Genomic DNA, 18,715 nt, shown 5'->3' with positions numbered 1-18,715 from the left:
AACAAAGAAGCAACTTGTGAGCTTTAGGATGAGGCCCCTTGTGAATGACTTAAATATAAAACTACAGCTAAACCTAGATGTAACGGACCTCCATATATAGCGAATTCCTAGATACGACGAAGTTTTTAATTCCTCAATGCCGCCCCCATTGAAGCCCGTGTATTTGAGACCTCCATGTAACGAACGTGTAGCGGCGGTTGACCGTGGTATAACGATCTCGCTAGGCCAGCTATCTGTTAGCTTGTGCTGAGTTACGAAATTAGAAAAGTTTCATGACAATACACACGAACTGACATGAGAGGAACGTCAACAGTGTGCAGCATTTTGGCGCTGCCAAGATCTGCACTGCAACCGATGTGAAAACCAAGGCTACGAAAAGCCAATGGTTTCTTTTCTCAACGAAAAAAGTGAAGGGGGTGGGGTCATTATGCGAGTGGGTTAATTACGCCAGTATATACGGTATTTGCCTGTGGGAACAATGCACAAAACAGTACATCAGTGCAGGGATAACAAGTACAAATTTCAGGAGGTCCAAAATTTCTGCGCATTTTTCTTCAGATGTGTTAACCTGAACGCTAAATCTACACTTTGCAAATACCCCAAAGTCTGAAATAGATCCACAAGGTGTCTCGTGGAAGCTACACATCCAGATGAGGATATGCAAGCGTGCTGGATCAATCAATGTGCTGCCATGTTTTTCCAGGATTCATTAGGTGGCATAACTGAGCAATGAGCATAAACAGAGAGATTGGTTTACCATAAAAACGGCAGCGTGGCTGGCAAGGAAACTTGACTGGCCACACTTGGTGCTCTTGACCAGGAAGTTTTCACTGCAGAAGGAGGACAGCACTGCAGCTTTCACAACCGGACAACCAACACAGCATACCAGCTACAGCAGCCATCACAAGCAAGTGCACATCTTCACAAGAGTCATGTGCCCTGTACACGCTTGTGGCAAAAACTGGGACTCTACAGATGCAAAAAGTTATCTCCAGAGGCCACAAGCATGTAAGTGGCTGCAAGCAACTCAGTTTCTGTGAAACTAACATACAGTCGTCAAGCGTACAGCACTATCAGACACAGAGTGAAGACCAAAGAATGCAAGATGATGCACAGAGCTGACCAAAGTGCCAAGCAATGCAAGTTCCTTAAGCTGTGAGAGAAGTCACATAAACAGGGTCAGTAAGATACCACACAGGAAGGCCCGATGAACAAGAAATAAACTGAGCTAAGACATTTAGGCAGGTTGCCTCATGATGCTTCCGACGTATCCAAGCAAATCAGTCCATCAAAACGTCTTAACATAGAGCAATGGGTAGCAGGGCTTTCCCTCATGCATATTTTTGCATCACATCCACAAATAACAGAAAGCCTGAAGTTATGGATATTTGGCAGACGTCCATAAGTACCAGCAAGACTGCAGTTATGGACATTTGGCAGACATCCAAAGTACCAGCAAGCATGCGTTATGGACATTTATTTGTTGGTTTATTGGTTTATTGGCGTTTATTGCCCCAAAGCGACTGAGGCTATGAGAGACGCCGTAGTGAAGGGCTCCAGAAATTTCAACCACCTGGGGTTCTTTAACGTGCACTGACATCGCACAGCACACGGGCCTCTAGAATTTCGCCTTCAAGAAATTCAGCCGCCGCGGCCGGGATCGAACCCACGTCTTTCGGGTCAGCAGCCAAGCGCCGTAACCACTGAGCCACCGCGGCGGGTTATGGACATTTAGCAGATGATCATAAGTACCAGCAAGAATGCGGTTATCGACATTTGGCAGACGTCCATAAGTACCAGCAAAACTACAGTTATAGACATTTGGCAGACGTCCATAAGTACCAGCAACCCTGCGCTTATGACATTTGGCAGACGTTCATAAGTACCAGCAAGACTGCGTTTATGGACATTTGGCAGATGTCCATGAATACCAGCAAGCATGCTGTAATGGACATTTAGCAGACATCCATAAGTACCAGCAACCCTGCAGTTATAGACATTTCACAGATGTTCATAAGTACCAGCAAGCCTGTGGTTATGGACATTCGGCAGACGTTCATAAGTACCAGCAAGCCCGTGGTTGTGGACATTTAGCAGACGTCCAAAGTACCTGCAAGCCTGTGATGATCAACATTTGGAACTGTGGTCCCACCTGAAAAACTGTCCCGCCTGGGCATCGTAGAGAGCAAAGTGTAGCTCCAGGTTGCTCGCGCACGCGTGGCGCAGAGACAGCCGCAGGTGAGGGCCAGCACGGGTTGGCGTCGCCGCCGGGGGTGGTGACTCGATCTCATCTGCAGTGGTGCCCGAGGAGGATGAAGCGTGCACCCTAAACAATTCCACAGGTCCCAGGTGGTCTGGGTCGGCGACTGCGCCCCCCTCTGTGCGAGGCACCTTGGCCAGGCCCAGCAGCCGGTTGCCGCCATCGATGCGGGCAGCGGCGCGGAGGCAGAGTGCCCGCTCCTGGTCCTGAGTCAGGGTTGCCGACAGCAGCTGCCGCCGCCACTCCACCAGATCGCGCATGGCCTGCCGCAGTGCCATGAACCGCTCTGTGTCACGCTCCTGAAACACAAGGAGCGTTGCCCCAACCATAGTTACCGTATAAGCTCCCAACTAGAGCAGAGTTATGCTTAAGTGTGCTTGCTAGCTATCCCAAGCATCCGAGTTATCATGGAACACAGCTACTCTTGCAAGCAGGAGCAATGCTTAGCACAGCAGTTAGAACGGGTGCTCGCTCGACCTGCCTACTTTACAAACAGGCGCTAAGCGCCCATCCAGCAGAGCTAGTGGCGTTGGCGTCTTCTGTAAGAGGATGAGGTGAAAAGGTCAAAGGAGAAGGGCATGGAGAAAATGGAACCAATCCGAATATAAAGGAAGAAGGAGGGGGTCAGAACAGGCGAAAAGAAGTTCCTGGGGCACAGCACGCATGCATCCGAGCGCACTCCCAGCTCGGAGACCATGCCGACTACTCTGCACATCTGAATGCTTGAATTAGGTGCACATAAGTTGGCCACACTGATGAAAGAAGAGGTCAGAGCAGGTGAAACGAAGCTCTTGGGGAGCAGGTGGACACTGAGATCACACAACGCATGCAGCACTATCTTCATTCCCTCTTCAGGGTGCAGTTGGGTGTCCACCGAGAAGCCAGACAGTTACTGCGCTTTTTCCTTGCCTCAAAAGCAATTTTCAACCTACAGATAGCACGACACACCATAATGAGCTGTCCCATGACTGTTGGTGCATACCAGCAGGTGCCACATCATAACAGATACGGCTCACAAAGCTCGGTACCAAACCACAGTAGCACGCTGAACTAAACTCTCAGGCTGTGTTGCGCCGATCGCATGAAGTCATTTAATGGGTGGGTAAAATCCCCTGTGTAGCATCACCATGCGATTGTGTGTGTATCTGTTACTTGTCATGATCTTTTTTACCGCATTAGCTGTTAATACAGTTCTTACCATAGTTTGACGGAGTAAGTCACCTACAGATAACCAGAACCCCCCACCACTCCGCAGGAACCATCACCATGTCTCGAGAATCTGGGAATTCTCAATCTCAGAATCGAGAAAATTATGCCGAATTCCACTGGTCTATTTGGAGCTGGATTCTGAATCCACGGCAGAGCAACTGAATCTGCCACAGAGCGATCCAATCTGAACGACCAGCGAAACATGAACATGCTCCGGCAAGAAGCCTGGAATCGGGCTCCACATTTTCGCTCGCCATAGGCCAGTGATAATGAAACCGTTCTGCCATACCTTGCACTCAGATTGTGAGGCGCACCACATTTTGCCATGCCCAATGGCCAACGACAACAAGGCTGAACACAGAGAATGAGTGCATGCCCTGCATATGTGTACGCACCGCTTCATCTATCCTGATGGTTTAGCACTGCAGCGTAGATGCAGCCGGTTAATTTTTGACTGTTTGTGAGGCCATTCAAGAAACATTCTTTTAATAAATACGTCTAAGAGAACCTAGGGTAGTATTCTCCCGGTGTGACCTTTTGCGACATGTCGCATTAGGGCGGGGCCTAAAAAACTGCGTACAGTTGCTCGAAAAAACGGAGAACGCCGCCGGCACTTTCGTCGGCGGTACTTTCATTCACTCCGAGAAGCGACAATTTACCATTGCTGATTCACTAGCAGCAATAGTTTTGTATCTCTGATTAGTAGTTGTTAATTATTGCAGAGATGTTTGTTTTTTATTTCAAGCAGCATATTCTACGTACTACAGCCAATGAGTATTCACAATGCTAGACTGATGACACTCATGTAAAATTTATCATTCGTTTTACGAACACGAGTGCGGTTTAAGCAGTGAAGAAAATGGCGCTTTTCATTTTGGTGTCTGAAACAAGTGAACGACAACATGGAGGTGTTAATAGAGAGTTTTAGTATAGCGTTAGCGTGATAGCGGACCTAAGGGAAATTATGTTAGTGTGCCGCAAGCAACTTATCCCCTCAGACAGTTTTAGTATAGCGTTTCTAAAACGTCATTCGCCATCTGCTTGACATGGATGCAAACGGTCGTTCTAAAATGGTCAACACTGCCGCTAACTTGCCAAAGTATAATATCTCCAAGTTTATTAAACGAATTATTATTGCAGCGCCTATTTTCGCCTGCAAAATGATACCGAAATTGAAATAAAATGAAGTAAGAAACACAAAACCGTGGTGCCATCTAGTCAAGGCAATGTTCACTACAAGCCGTTCGAGCAAGAATATTTGCCATCACATGACGTCTAATGTTCAAAAAACTTTTGCAAATTTAATATAAACTCGCTTTACTTCATTTAAGTCTATAAAACACCGTGAAAAAGCTCCAAATCTATTTTTGATTCGTTCCGAACGTTTGTGCTAGGTTCCGGCTGCGTTTCGGGCAGTTGCAGATGGTAGCAGTGTAGCTTGAGGTCCCATTAGGCTTGCATTCTCCAGAATCGAGAGCGTATCTGAAAAACTAGGCTGAATTGCAGCTTAAACTTTATCGTCAAAGCAAGGTAAGTTGTAGCGAAAAGCAACAACACCAGTAGTTGCTGGTAAACATGCCGACCGGAATTGCAAGGACTGCTGAATCAGCTGAAGCGGGCGGCTCTCACTTGGAAGGACGCCGACATGTTTTCACGCTAAGGGCGCAAAAGCTGCAACTTCCGATTGCGTTCGTACACTAACGCTATTTCCCCATTAGCATTCTGCGCATGCACACTCGGGACCCGCTATTCCGCTATGCACGCAATTGCGCAAAGCCCGCAATACTAAAGCTCTCTAATGTTCAGTTGTAGGTTTGTAAAAGTCGTCACATTGCTTTAAATCCTCTTTGGCTCATGCAGACACTGTTTCGTTGCAGTAACGTACATTAAAACGCCTTGAAGGGTAATGTAGACGCGAGCACAAGCGCTGCCAAGGCCATCTCGTCGCAGCGGGCAACGTGTGCTTCGTCGTCTGTTTACGACGGTGCAAAGTAAGTTCGCATGGCGAGCGGCAGTCCGGCTCAGCAGACAGTAGCCACAGTGCTGTGCTCTTCGGCAGCCGGTAATGCCGCCGAATAGATTCGTCGGGCAAGGCAAACTGGTCGCGATGTCCGCGGACACGCCACTCTTCTTCGCAACTCAAAAACCAGGCAAGGAGAGTAGGATCCATGGAGTCTAGTATCAATTTCGTAGCCCGTTGCCCGCGTGAATCGCTTCAGCGCATTTCGTTGTTTGACTAAGCGTAGTAAATTGGGGCGACGTCACGATGACGTAGCAGGAAGGCGGATCCGTGTCGTCATGCCGCCGTCACCACGGCTCGAGCCAATCAGCGAAGAGCGAAGGCGACATGTCGCAAAAGGCGACACCGGGAGAATACCACCCCTACATTTCCCCAATGCCACCGACACCGGTCTCCTTCAAACGACCGTGGACAGAAGCATCACTCTTCACTCTGGCGACAGTGTCAGAAATGCAGAAGCACCCAGGCTTAACGGGCAATGTTGCAAACCACATTAGAAACAGCCAAAAGCAGATTGGCCGCTCTGGAACGGATGGCATCTACCCTCAAAGTGAGAGTGCTTCATCGCACAGCAAGTTCCTCTGAAACAAACAGTAGAACTCAAAACCCGATCCAGATTACCCAGTGGAATTCGTCATTAGTCGTGAACATCAAAAACACAAAACACTGTCCATTCCCCCTCGCCCTAACTAAACCCTATTTTCTGAACTTCCTCCCTTACCCCACGGCAGCTCATGCTGAGCATTCGCATCATAAACTTGTACACATCCTGCATTTCGCATGCATCCCGAATGAAGCACTTCACCCAAGCACTACGCATCTCCACAGATAGCATTTGTTTACCATTTTAGAGAAAAGTATGCAACAGCTGTATCTTACCAGTACTCACCTATGGGTCAGAAACATGGAGGCTAACGAAAAAGTTTCAGCTTAAGTTAAGGAAAACGCAGCAAGCTATGGAAAGAGATCGGAAGCAGGCGGAGTGGGTGAGGGAACAAACACGGGTTAAAGACATCTTGGTCGAAATCAAGAGGAAGAAATGGGCTTGGGCAGGGCATGTAATGCGAAGGCAAGATAACCGCTGGTCCTTGAGGGTAACGGAGTGGATTCCAAGAGAAGGCAAGCGTAGCTGGGGGCAGCAGAAAGTTAGGTGGCCGGACAAGATTAGGAAGTTTGCAGGGATAGGCTGGCCGCAACTGGCAAAGGACAGGGTTATTTGGAGAGACACGGGACAGGCCTGGTAAAGATGCTTCTGATAGATGAGCATTTTCTTTTCTTTGAATATATATACTGTATTTTGTATATTTCCTGTACATCTTGTATCATTCTCAATGCACTGTATGCATATGTAGATATCTCAAATGTGACTTTTTTCCTTTTTCAGTGGTTGTTTATTATTTAGGTAGTTATTTTTTGTTATTAGTGTTTAGTAGCATAGTATTTTTAACTTCGGTACTGATGTCTTGCATCTGTTCAATTCTTACTTGCCACAGTGTCCCATAGCACTCCGACTTGGGTAGCAGTAATTAACGCCTTGTATTCTTTATAGTTAGTACTGCGCAACTGAAATCACGTCACTCATCCAGTTTCCACCTGATGTATTATGCATACATGTCAGTGCTATATGCTGTCTGTCACCATGTAAAGGGCTCCACGACAAATCAAGCTGCCTTGTAATGGCTTTTATCCCGTGGGCCTTCTTTTCTCCAAAAAATTAAACAACACTTTGAATTAAACTGAAAATCATAGGCTTCGTCATGAGGCCTCCTTTACCGTCTCCTCAGGGGCATATTGGACATTATGGCTAAATAAAACACTATACTACAACAACTGCTACTACTCCTACGACTACTGTTCTGCAGATCCTGCAGATGGGGCAGAGCACACTCACCAGGTACAGCTTCTTCCAGAGTGGATGCCACTCTCGCAGCACACTGGCCACCTCGCGCGCCGTGGGCCCCTCTGCCGGCTCCACCGTCTCGTATGGCCTGCAGGCAATAATCGGGAAAACTCAACTACCTCCGCACACATTCCACATTCCATATGTGCAGGGTGCCCTACTTGTCGGCAGGCCGGAACATTAAATACCTGAGGTGTTATGTGGGACTTGCACAAAGCTTCAGTACCCAGTGCTGCTGCATAAATGTGCATGCTTTTGACGCACAGTGGTGTTTCATCTTTTCACATTCTTTCGCACATGCAGTGAACTCCCTCCTTCAAGGAATAAGAGAAATTTGTCCATTTCTCGGTTTCGGTTCTCCAACAAAAGCACAATAATGCATTGTTTTTGCTTCTCAGAAAGTGTGGAGGAGTATATTTTTGCATAGCAAGGACCCCACACCATCTTGCACCATGTAATTTATACAGCCTGCAGATCCCTTCACATGTGTCAAGAACAAATGCGGAGAAACACGATGACCTAAAAAAAAACCCCCGAACAGACAAGTGACCAATGCACTCCTCGTGCAGGTTTGCACACAGGGATGTGGGAATAATGAAGTGGAAACACGCAGACCGTTCACGATCCTCTTTTGTTCCCTTTTTCTGGCCCAAACTTATCAACAGTGCGCATTAACCTAGCTTGCATACTGCACATCTCACAGAGCAGCAGCACTAATACAGTCGACGACAAATTTTCCAGACTCTCAAGGACCACAAAAGCACTGAAAAATCAAATTTCAACATAAAAATCAGTTTACATCCACTTCTAATGGCCAGTATGGTGGAGGAAGGGATCAGCAGTTTCGTGCACATGCTCATACTTCACGACTCGAAATCTTTCCCGGCGCTGTGCACACAGATGAGAGGCAGCGACTGCTTTCATGAGATCGGCATTCTAATGGTTGTACTACTGTCAGCTCGTCACAGATGAACAAGTGGGCTGGCTAAAAGTTCCGACACAAAAGCGAACCCGCCAATGGTGAAATAGTGCTGCACCCACTGTATGGAGGGCTTGAAACAAATAGGCAAAGATGACAATAAAGATAAGAAAGACATGACAATGGCCAAAGCAAGTGCTCCGTCAGCAATGGCTTTCGTATTCCTAATCAGGCCTGCCTAACGACTAAAGCGAAAACCAATATAAAAAATGGTGGCATATATGTTGCTGTATGCACTCTGCTGTAGCTTGCATATAATGAAAGGCATTTGGTTTGTCACCAAAACGTAAGTTTTCACAGTGTTGCAATAGAACAATTGGGAATGCGGTGCATTTTTGTTGCAAGTACGAACTTCTAGCCTTGAAGCATCGTCATTTTCTTCTGCTTTCTATCTCTATGAAGCCGTAAGTCTCTTCCCACGTGCTTCATTACTGCATCTTTGCATATTCAGGATGAAAGAACTCGGCACAGATGAGTTCCGTGAACTTTGACTTTACTATTCAAACTTTAGCAGCGGATGACATCCGAGAACGCTACCAGCTCGCAGCCACTCGTGTGCGATGTGTGAACCCGCGGAAAATATTAGCCTCGCCGTTGAAGAGGCTCCCTTTTAGCTTAAGTTCCAATGTATTGGATCAACTTTTCGATCCCCCATGAAGTCTGAACTAATGAGGTTCCTCTATATGCATTATATGGTCGCTCGGCAATTAGCGGCAGCGCCGAAAAATTGAGCAATCACTAGTGATGCATCCGAAATTTCGGGCGCTCTTACACACTGGCTCTGTGGGCTATGTTGCGGTGCCACGAAAAAGTCCGAATAATCAAGCACGTCTGAAAAATGTAGGGTCCAAATTTTCGGTCTTCGAAAATGAGGCCATAAACACAAACTTCACTTTTTAAAGTACAGGCTACTTTTTGGCTTTTAAAAAAGATCTGCAGGTGGCAGCCCAGAACTCAGCAGCGAGTTTCGTGTGCTATCATATACAACTTGCTTCTGAGAAGTGACTCTCAGGCAAGCTACACTAGGTATGTCGTTCAGATGGAAATGTTGCCAAGCAACAAAATTTACCTATACACTGTGTCCACGCACAGTACAGGGCCCATGGACCATAAAAATTGGAGCATATAACCATTCAAGTTTCCTGTTGTGTTTGTTTCATTGTGTTGTCTGCTTTGTGTTCGTTTGTGTTGTCCAGGCATAGATTAGTGTGTATTGTATAACCTCGTGTTAGGACCGTACCCGTGTATGGGCTGCACCCCGTTTTGGACTCAATAATTGAGAAAAAAATAATGATTACATGTTTTTCTTTAATTTGCGTATGGGCCGCACCTTCAGAATCTATATCTGAATTTAAAAAACAAAGTGCCGCTCTTACACGAGTTTATACGGTACATTGTACAAAGTGCCGCTCTTACACGAGTTTATACGGTACATTGTAAAAAAAACATAATTTGTCTCCCTTCAAGTGCCAATGAAAGAGTAGGGCATCACAGGCACCATTCGCTGGAAAAGCAATAGCTCTCAGTTCATACTGCAGATGCAAGTGCTCACCATATGTTGACACAAGACTGGTTATTTTGATGGTGACCTTCCGAGCAGCCCATCTTAGGGCCTTGGAGTTTCTGCGCCTACACATACCTTGGTGGTGTTCATGTGCCTGAATAGGGGATATTCAAAATTCGGCAAGTGCGCTTTCCTGCATAGTAATGTTGCCAAAAACAAGATGGCTGACCATATGTTTCCAGCTGAAACAAAACAAGAAAGACCAGTTTTTTGTTTGATTCTTCCAAAATACGTTTCTTACATTCTATCCACACTTTTAGCAGTTGTCCTGTAGCCTAGGTAGTTTCTTTACAGCGAAGTCGGCCATCTTGTTTTTGGCAACATAGTTCTGTGGGAAAGCGCGCTTGCGGAATTTTGAATATCCCCTATTGTGCCGTACATTATCACGAGGCACCCAGATATAGCATTATCTGCTCGATGATCCAGGCAGACCGACCTTCCCGTGACCTTTTTCCTCCAGTAAGAACTCAGAGCAGACACTGGCTCAAGCCCCCTCTTCAAGGCTTTCTTCTCTCGTTTATGTCCACCCTCACCTTTTAAGAATCACACCCATCTCTGCATCAAATGCTAGGTAATGCATACCAATCTCCCCCGGTCCAGTCTGTTTACCCATAAAACTGACCAAAACACACATCAGGTCCACTAACAATGCAAGAGACTCACGCATGCAGTTCCTGAATGCTTACCCTTGGTTAGTGACATGGCAGGGCTTGACAGCGATGTGGGACGCTGGGAAGATGCCCTGCACACAGGAAACAATATTCAGGCGACGAAACCCCTACAGGTGCACCAATCTATCGCAGAGAGATCAGCTGCCTTCTCTCTTATTCAACATAAAAAAAAGCAAGCAACAATGCACATCCTGCCCACTTCAGACGTCTTCTAAACGTTACTTACCAAACTACACTTACTAAGTCTAAGCGTAGGAACCAAGACCAAAGGACTCAAATCAGTGTCATTTACCACGGATCCTGAATCTAACTGCTCCACTTTAAGCTCTACAATCAAACCAACTCGCCTAAGTCACAGTACAAACTAAGCACTTGTCAGAGAACAGTAGTCCAAATTCACACTGCAAAGACAGGTGTCAGTTTCAATACAACACTTTCTCAAAAATTTACCACTGGTTGAGTACACAGCACCTAAAATGCTACATTTCTGTACAACTTTTACAAGAGGAGAGACAAACTAGGCACTGTAGTAGGAATTCAGCTACTGTGCAAGAGTGTACACCATCTAGCTTCGCTGAAGTCGGGGAATTGTGAAGAGTGAGTCCCTCTGGAACAAAGTACGGCTCACATATGCTCAGGAACAATTTGTCCAGGCTTTTAAATTCTAACAACAAATCAGGCATCAACACATGTGTTTCAAGACAGTCAGTCTGTAAGAACAAACTCGGATAAATTCAGGTTAGCCAAATTCCACTCACGAGTACATCAACCATTGTGCCCCGTGGCTACTTTTTCTGGCAACGGAGCCCACAGTTGCCAACTTATAACGCCAGAAAGTCACGGGAAAAAAAAATTGTTTTGCATGAATACAACTACTATGCCAGGCATGTCTAGTTACAAGAAGCGTCCTTAGATGACGCCAGCTTCACCAATTTCCCAATTAAGCTGTAGCTTCACAATTAAGCTGTAGTGTTCTGCACTGGTACGAGTCAACTATGGGGATCCAAGACTTTCCAGGCAGGGCATTCAGAACAGTGAAGAGAGGCAAAATAAAAATGGCTTTGTTTCAAGCACCACTACATAAAGAAAGCGGCCATTTATAACACATTAAAGCCCCAATAGAACCCAAGCATACCCATAACCTTTATGTGCACGTTAAAAGCCACATCTCCAGGGCAGGGGTTTTGTACTGCATTTCTCCTACAGTTAACTGTCACGGAGCTTATGAACTCCCGAAATCCCAGGTTTCATCGCCTGTCTAGTAAGTACCGATATCACCAGTAGTGATATCTCAACAAGGCTGCTGTCTCCACACTCTCCTTCCTAAACAAAGACCACACACCATTTAAAGCCCGCTTCTCTTTGTCACTTTAAAAACACCAGGTATCAACAAGAAAAAGTAAGAAAATAGTCCCTCCGATCATAAGGCAAGTAGTTCCTTTGGTAATGCTGGTTTAAAAGCGAACCAAAACAAGATAACCAGCACCATTCCCAGTAACACTAAGACTCAGAATAAAACTCATCCCTGTCACTCCTATTGAAGTTCCTTCGAAGAACACTTCAGAACAGTCTATGAAGGTGACAACTAAATCCTTTCCTGCACAAGTGGAACTCAAACAAGACAGAGTGAAAATGAACTGAAGAGCTCAATCAAGAGATGTTCAGGGATACAGCTAACATTAACACCATAAATCTAACATCCCCACTGGAACTCAGGTAAATGAACATAACCTCGTCAGTATGCAACCACAAGTGCTGTCAGCTGGAATGAAAAAGTGTGACAGACATCAAACCATCTGTGCTGGAAACAAAGATGGTCTATATATGGTTCTGAATTAATGCTCTGAATGGAGCTGTTAGTTAGAAGTGAGTAGCACACAGAGTTACTCCTTCATCCTTGCTTATTTCCCTTCCAATGATGACTCCCAATGTTGTTTGTCCAAAGTTAACTAACCAACAATGCTCAGTATCTTACATCTATTTACAAACACAAATATTTTGCATTAGACTAACTGCAAGAAACCATTCATTTATTTATAAGAGGTACGCTGTCCACGGGACCAGCTCTTTTTGTTGAATTTGAAAAGTTTACGGATTTATAGGGGTTTAACGTTCGAAAGCGACTCAGGCTATGAGGGACGCCATGGTGAAGGGCTCCAAAAATTTCTACCATATGGGGTTCTTTAACATGCACTGACATCGCACAGTACACGGGCCTCTAGAATTTTTTTCACTTGAATGCTCAAATGCATTGGTTTAAAGTATGTTTATCGGGTAACGTTACTGTATTCTTCAAAAAAGAAACATACTGCATGCACACTTATTATACATCTGATAAGTTTGCAATTAGGGACATTTAGAATATGTTTCCATGCTAGTTGCGCCTTATATACAAGCTGTGCTGCCTGTGTCATTAAAGTCGACAGACTGTTCATGGTTCCACTGTGGTTCCACCACAAGCTATTGCTATGTATCCTTCCCAATGCATAAAATATATCTTCGTTTCATTCTGCACTGCATATATACTGTGCCGATCACACACAAGAAAAAATATTTAAGAAAACAAAAACAAGAAACAGTATGAAAGGAACCATTTCTTCGAAACATACAAGCGCAAAAGAAAAACAAAATTCGTTAAACACTGGCTTCTTTTCTTTCTGAGATTCTATGATAGCTAAAAAGTTTACATAAATGAGACATATTGAATTCTTTTCTGCTTATATTAGAAATGAAAAAAAAAAAACTTCCAGATGCAGCCAGTAGCGCACAAGTATGGGGTCAGACATGCAGAAGACAGCTCACCTTTTGTGCCTTGTCCCCAATACGGTGGCCCCTGAACCAGCCTGCAGAGGTCGGATCCACTCACGTTCAGCTCAAGCATTATGGAGCTAAAATCTCTTCACAAGCCATGAGATCTACCAACAATTGCAGCTCAGCAAAAGCATAACCACCAAAAAAAGATGAAAGAGACAAAGCATAGACAGATATCAAGTGGCATATGCCACCTCACATATAATGCCAACATAATGTAGCATCGCTTCTTGAAGACCTGGTCTTCACAAGACATTACAAAACTCTGTAAAGTGAGAAACTTAGGACACCCATCATTCAGCATCTGCTAATGCTACTGATACACCAGTAAGTTCATGAGGCTTAAGCCATGGACGATAATGCAAAGAAAAGAAAATGCAGGCTGCTACATAATTTCAAGAGTGCACAATGCCTTATCACTGAGCCCACAATAAATATCTGCGGCAGGGCAAGCCATCTATCTTAATAATTGAATAATCTAGAACAGTATCGTTCTTGCCTAGGCTAACAGTATACTTGACGGATGGCAAAGTCTTTCAAAAATTTCTTGTGAAACACTCAAGCCTATTTTTTCATATTTCATCTATGCATCTGTGCTGGTCACCTTGATGTGAATGAACTAGATTAGTTCACAGCAGACCATTCAACCCACCGAAGAAAAAGTTATGACGCCAAATTTATACCCCGAGCTGGTGCATGGCTTGGGTTTCTGAGATGCTCTGCTAGGTGTAGTAATACGAGCAATGTAATGAATATACCTTTTCATGAGCTCTCAGACGTCCACCATCAGAAAAATCAAAGAAAAAATTTGCGGATACACAAGCGAAATGCTGAGTGCATCTGCTGATGAGTACACTCCCACCAATCAATTCGGTACATCTCCTTCTTATACTACTACTTTTTCATCTTCCTATTCTTCCACGCTCACCCGGATGACGCAGACGTGTAACAATGCTCTCTCAAAAGTACAGCACTCCATCTTCCGGTTTGATATCCCAGCTTGTGTCGCAGCTTTTTATTTGGCGATTTTGGCTCGAAAGTGCCCCCGAATGCAAGCTAAAAGGTAACATACATCCATGGAAGATAGTAAACGATTTTCAGGGTGTCAATTGTTCTTGTTAAGAAAGACAAGATAAAGGCAAGATAAAACTAATTTTTACCAAGGGGAATCGAACTGCTGCGTTAAGTGTTCAAAGCCACACCACTAGTAACAAAGAGCCAATGGGAATGAACGTTTTTTATTGTGCTCTTATCCGTTCTGAGAAAATTTCTCCCATTTGCTCCCAGGTGGCACTGCTTAACTGGAAGCTGCCACTAGACAAAGTGGCACTTGTCACCTAATTAAAAGGTTTGGTTTGGTTTGGTTTGGTTTGGTTTTATAGGGTTCAATGTCCCAAACAGACTCAGGCTATGAGGGACGCCGTAGAGAAAGGCTCCGGAAATTTCGACCACCTAGGGTTCTTTAACATGCACTGACATCGCACAGTACACGGGCCTCTAGAATTTTGCCTCCATCGAAACCCAACCGCCGCGGCCGGGATCGAACCCGTGTCTTTCGGGTCAACAGTCGAGCGCCATAACCACTGAGCCACCGCGGCGGCCTAATTAAAGGGAGATGCCAATAGTATACACCAACCAATTTATCTGTGGGACTGTATCATTAACAGATCAGAATCACGAGACATTTGTGCAATGTATGCTAAATGCAGCCGTGTACACAGCATAACCTTTTAAAGACATGGGTGGTGTTTTTGTTGTATAGAAAGGTAGACCTGGATTGTCACCCAGACACGCTCAACAGCACGCACGCAAGAGTGGGTGAAAAAACCTCTTGCAGGATCTCCGAAATGCATTTCTGCATCAGAAAAGGCTGATATCATCACGGAATAAAAATGGCCGGAAATGTGGAAATGCCCAAACAAGAACGCACTTTCTTTAGTGCGTGTATATGTTAGGGCGTGTTTGAGATGGCAGTGAATGAATATTATCCTCTGTGCCGGGGGGTATTTGTCATCAAGATTTTGCTGCACCTCAAGTGAAGCTGCATTAATAATTGATAATGGCAATGCATACACCATGTATGAACACACAGAGCAGAGTCCGAGCATCCGAGCATCCGAGCAAAGCACAAATGCTCAAAAAAGTAAACAGCCCACTGTGCACTTTCAGCAGAGGCCCCAGAGCCAAACTCACCACCACATTGCTCCAGGATGTGCACCGTCTGGCCGAGAGTGAGCGGGAGACCGTGCTTCGCAGCATCGCCCCCGAACGGAGCCACCACTGCACAGGCACAAGCATGACCTGTTTTGCTCTTTTGAAGTGAGAACGGCACTGGCCCCAACACAGCCATACAGTACAATATGTACATAGCTATACAAGTTCACTCGGCACTGAAGCTCCACTCACAATCGCAACCGCCTCACGGAATTCCTCTATGCCAAGAAAATCATGCAGCATAGAAGGTTTTCTTGCTACATAAACTGAAAGCTAATCGCAAGACGATATCCCAAGAACAAGAACACCGGTGCCTATCGCTTGTTCAATACAGTTTTCGGTGTGAGCTCTAAGAAGGAAGACTCTATGCAGTCAGTCATTACAAAGCTGATTACATTTACTGTGGTTAGTCAGCAGAGTAAAACAGCGTTATGCAAGCCGTGATCCATTGTTGCTAACCGCTGTTTGTTTAAGTCGCATACAACTATAAGCAGTGTGCCAAGAAATACAAAAAGAGTGGCAGAGCCATCCAAGCTAGCAATGCAAACTGAACAAGCCTAGAGAAAAGAAAATGGCATTCAAAATGCCTCCCGTTCACCTCGTACACATCCTGCTCTGTGTGCACCCCTGCGAGGGGACGAAGAGGAAAAGGTCGCAAGTGGTCACAGTTTTCAGAGAGTCTAGGCCAATGTGCACAACAGCAATTTTGAGATGCTCTCACTAGAATGCAACAACCATCCATATCCAATGCTTATCAAGTCTGCCCACAAGAGCCAAAACAAACTGCACTCCAACTACTATCCAAGTACCTGCAATTAGTCAAGCAACTAAATTTCAGTAACAATGCACAGCCAAGCACTGTCAATCAACCACAGATCAAGAGGCAAAGCAACAGCTGCACACTTCAAATGCATAACAAAGCAGAGCCCCAAAAATTGATTGCTATCTTCAAAATTGATCTAGCATTACCTTCACCCTTAGTTAAGGCACATTTTGTCGCATTTTACATCTGTACTTGGGCGGAACTACACTAGACAGCTGTATATATCAACACACATACAAACAGAAGCACAATATATCAAGTAACACTTCCAGCGACTCCTGAGCAATAACAAAGGCAATCCTGGAGCAAGCTCCAACATTTGAGTTAGAATCCTGCTCGCATCAAGACACTGTCTCAAGGGAAAGAACTTAGATCTAAGGTTGTGGTGTGGAGCACAACACATAAGACATTATGCCACTCACTGAAGTGTTAAAAAACTGAAGCCTGATCTGCTCTCCAAGAAGATATTGTTTGGTGACAGAACATATTTCTGAGTCGAAAACATGTTTCTATAGAATGTGTACACAGTTACTGCGACACGAAGTCCATCATGCCACCTAGGAAGTAATACAACTGTTAGCATATGAACCCCGCTCTGAAGCTGTTAAACCAAAAAGAATGAACTAGTCCTGTAACATAGAATAAAGCTTTAAATCACTGCACATCATCACGGTCGCTGTTGGGCTAGATAGTTCACAAAGCAACAATACAACTTCATCAGTCTACACGCCAAAGTGCTGGGGCAGCATGTTATAGAATTTTCAGAATAGGACACACTCAAGCCTGTGGTTAAACGATCCTACTGAACAATAACACCAGAGCCTAGTCACTTCTGGTTGGTTTATGGTTGGTTTATGGGGTTTAACGTCCCAAAGCGACTAAGGCTATGAGAGACGCCGTAGTGGAGGGCTCCGGAAATTTCGACCATCTGGGGTTCTTTAACGTGCACTGACATCGCATCTATGCGGCTATGATGCGAAATGTGAAATGATGCGAACTTCTTGGGTGCATCCCTATTTTGATAATAGAAAGAAAATATTGTACAACTGATTTCCTGAAACCTATTTATGGCATCTGCTGTTTTGCCTCTTGTGTTCATGTAAACACTTTCCCTGACCCTTACCTTTGCAATTATTGCACACTGAAGATGTGAAGATAAACCACAGCTCTCGGAGCCCTCATACAAGCTGTATATGCTCCAGCCTTATTTGTGCACTGCAGAAATGTAACTTGAATCATATGCCCACAACCACATGCTGTACTCATACAAGTCTTACATCATGGACCACCTACGTATGGAACAGCAAGCTACCACAGCTCTGAGCTTGTCATGGGCACGACAGTTACCAGCAAAAAATGCATGCGTCTCAGATGCAGCTTCAGTAGTGCCTCCTCACCACAAGTTTGACACTGCACATGTTGTACCCACAAGGGCTGCGAGGTGCTCTTAAATTACAGCACCCACATACAGCACGCATTGCATTGCATCCCTTTTTCTTTTGCAAGATTTGGTATCTTCGATGTTTACCTCTTCGGCACCAATCGACGCGAAACTGATTATGATCTGTTTTCGTGTTTTGCAACTGCTGAGCTCAGAACGAGCTGATATAAATTACGCTCAACCCCTGCATTGTTTCTAGTTCTACTGACAGCCCATGCCCATTGAAAATTCGACAGGAGGCAAAACAGAAGTCCGATTAACGTGACAAGTGGTTTGACTCCGCAAACGAGACACGCGCAATGCTCCGACTTAACACAAGAATGAGAGGGCTTAGGCCTCCAGGTCAGCCCTTCCTTCAGCCTCGACCAAAGATCTTAATCCCAGCGCACTAATCGTTTCGCAGAGAAGACTTCCGCAACTTCCTCATTCATGGTATCGCTCTCTCTAGTTTTCGGGGTACAGGGAATACAGATTTTGTGCACAATCGCGCCGTAGCCGGCTACTGTGCACTTGCACACGGAACAGCCAAAGCCCGCTGCAGCTGGTCGAAACCACCGCAGCTAATGACAGCGCCTGTGCCCAACAGGGATGACCGCTCTAATGGGCTGGCACGGCCGAACTGACGACAGCGATTACCACCGCAACGACAAAGAAATCAGTGTCACTGCAAGCACGGGCTGCGGACGCTCAGTTCAATTTTATTTCTGAACGTAAGCGCCTTCCTCGCTTACGGCTGGCACAGCTGCACGCACTTTGCACGCATGACCACTTGTTCCAAACACGGCATCGGGTTACGCCAAGCGAAACTTTGCGCGTCAACAGG

At 45.3% G+C, this 18,715-nt stretch overlaps 1 protein-coding gene across 1 annotated transcript in view; it reads right to left on the bottom strand.

Moving 5' to 3' along the window:
* The window catches only part of spg (dedicator of cytokinesis spg), a 116,367-nt gene that overhangs the window by 97,403 nt on the left and 249 nt on the right, over positions 1 to 18,715 (bottom strand). The window contains exons 2-7 of the mRNA XM_089572280.1: positions 15,608 to 15,694; positions 13,406 to 13,446; positions 10,619 to 10,674; positions 7,381 to 7,477; positions 2,153 to 2,559; positions 758 to 830 (exon numbers count right to left, since the gene is read on the bottom strand). Of these exons, the coding sequence (XP_089428406.1) occupies positions 758 to 830; positions 2,153 to 2,559; positions 7,381 to 7,477; positions 10,619 to 10,674; positions 13,406 to 13,446; positions 15,608 to 15,694 (761 nt within the window). The remainder of the gene's footprint in view (positions 1 to 757; positions 831 to 2,152; positions 2,560 to 7,380; positions 7,478 to 10,618; positions 10,675 to 13,405; positions 13,447 to 15,607; positions 15,695 to 18,715) is intronic.

Source organism: Amblyomma mixtum, chromosome 2 (genome assembly GCF_055824585.1).
Source record: "Amblyomma mixtum isolate Tamu chromosome 2, ASM5582458v1, whole genome shotgun sequence".
NCBI lineage: Eukaryota > Metazoa > Arthropoda > Arachnida > Ixodida > Ixodidae > Amblyomma > Amblyomma mixtum.
The sequence above is the reverse complement of the archived record's forward strand: the minus strand, read 5'-3'. Positions and strand labels throughout refer to the sequence as shown.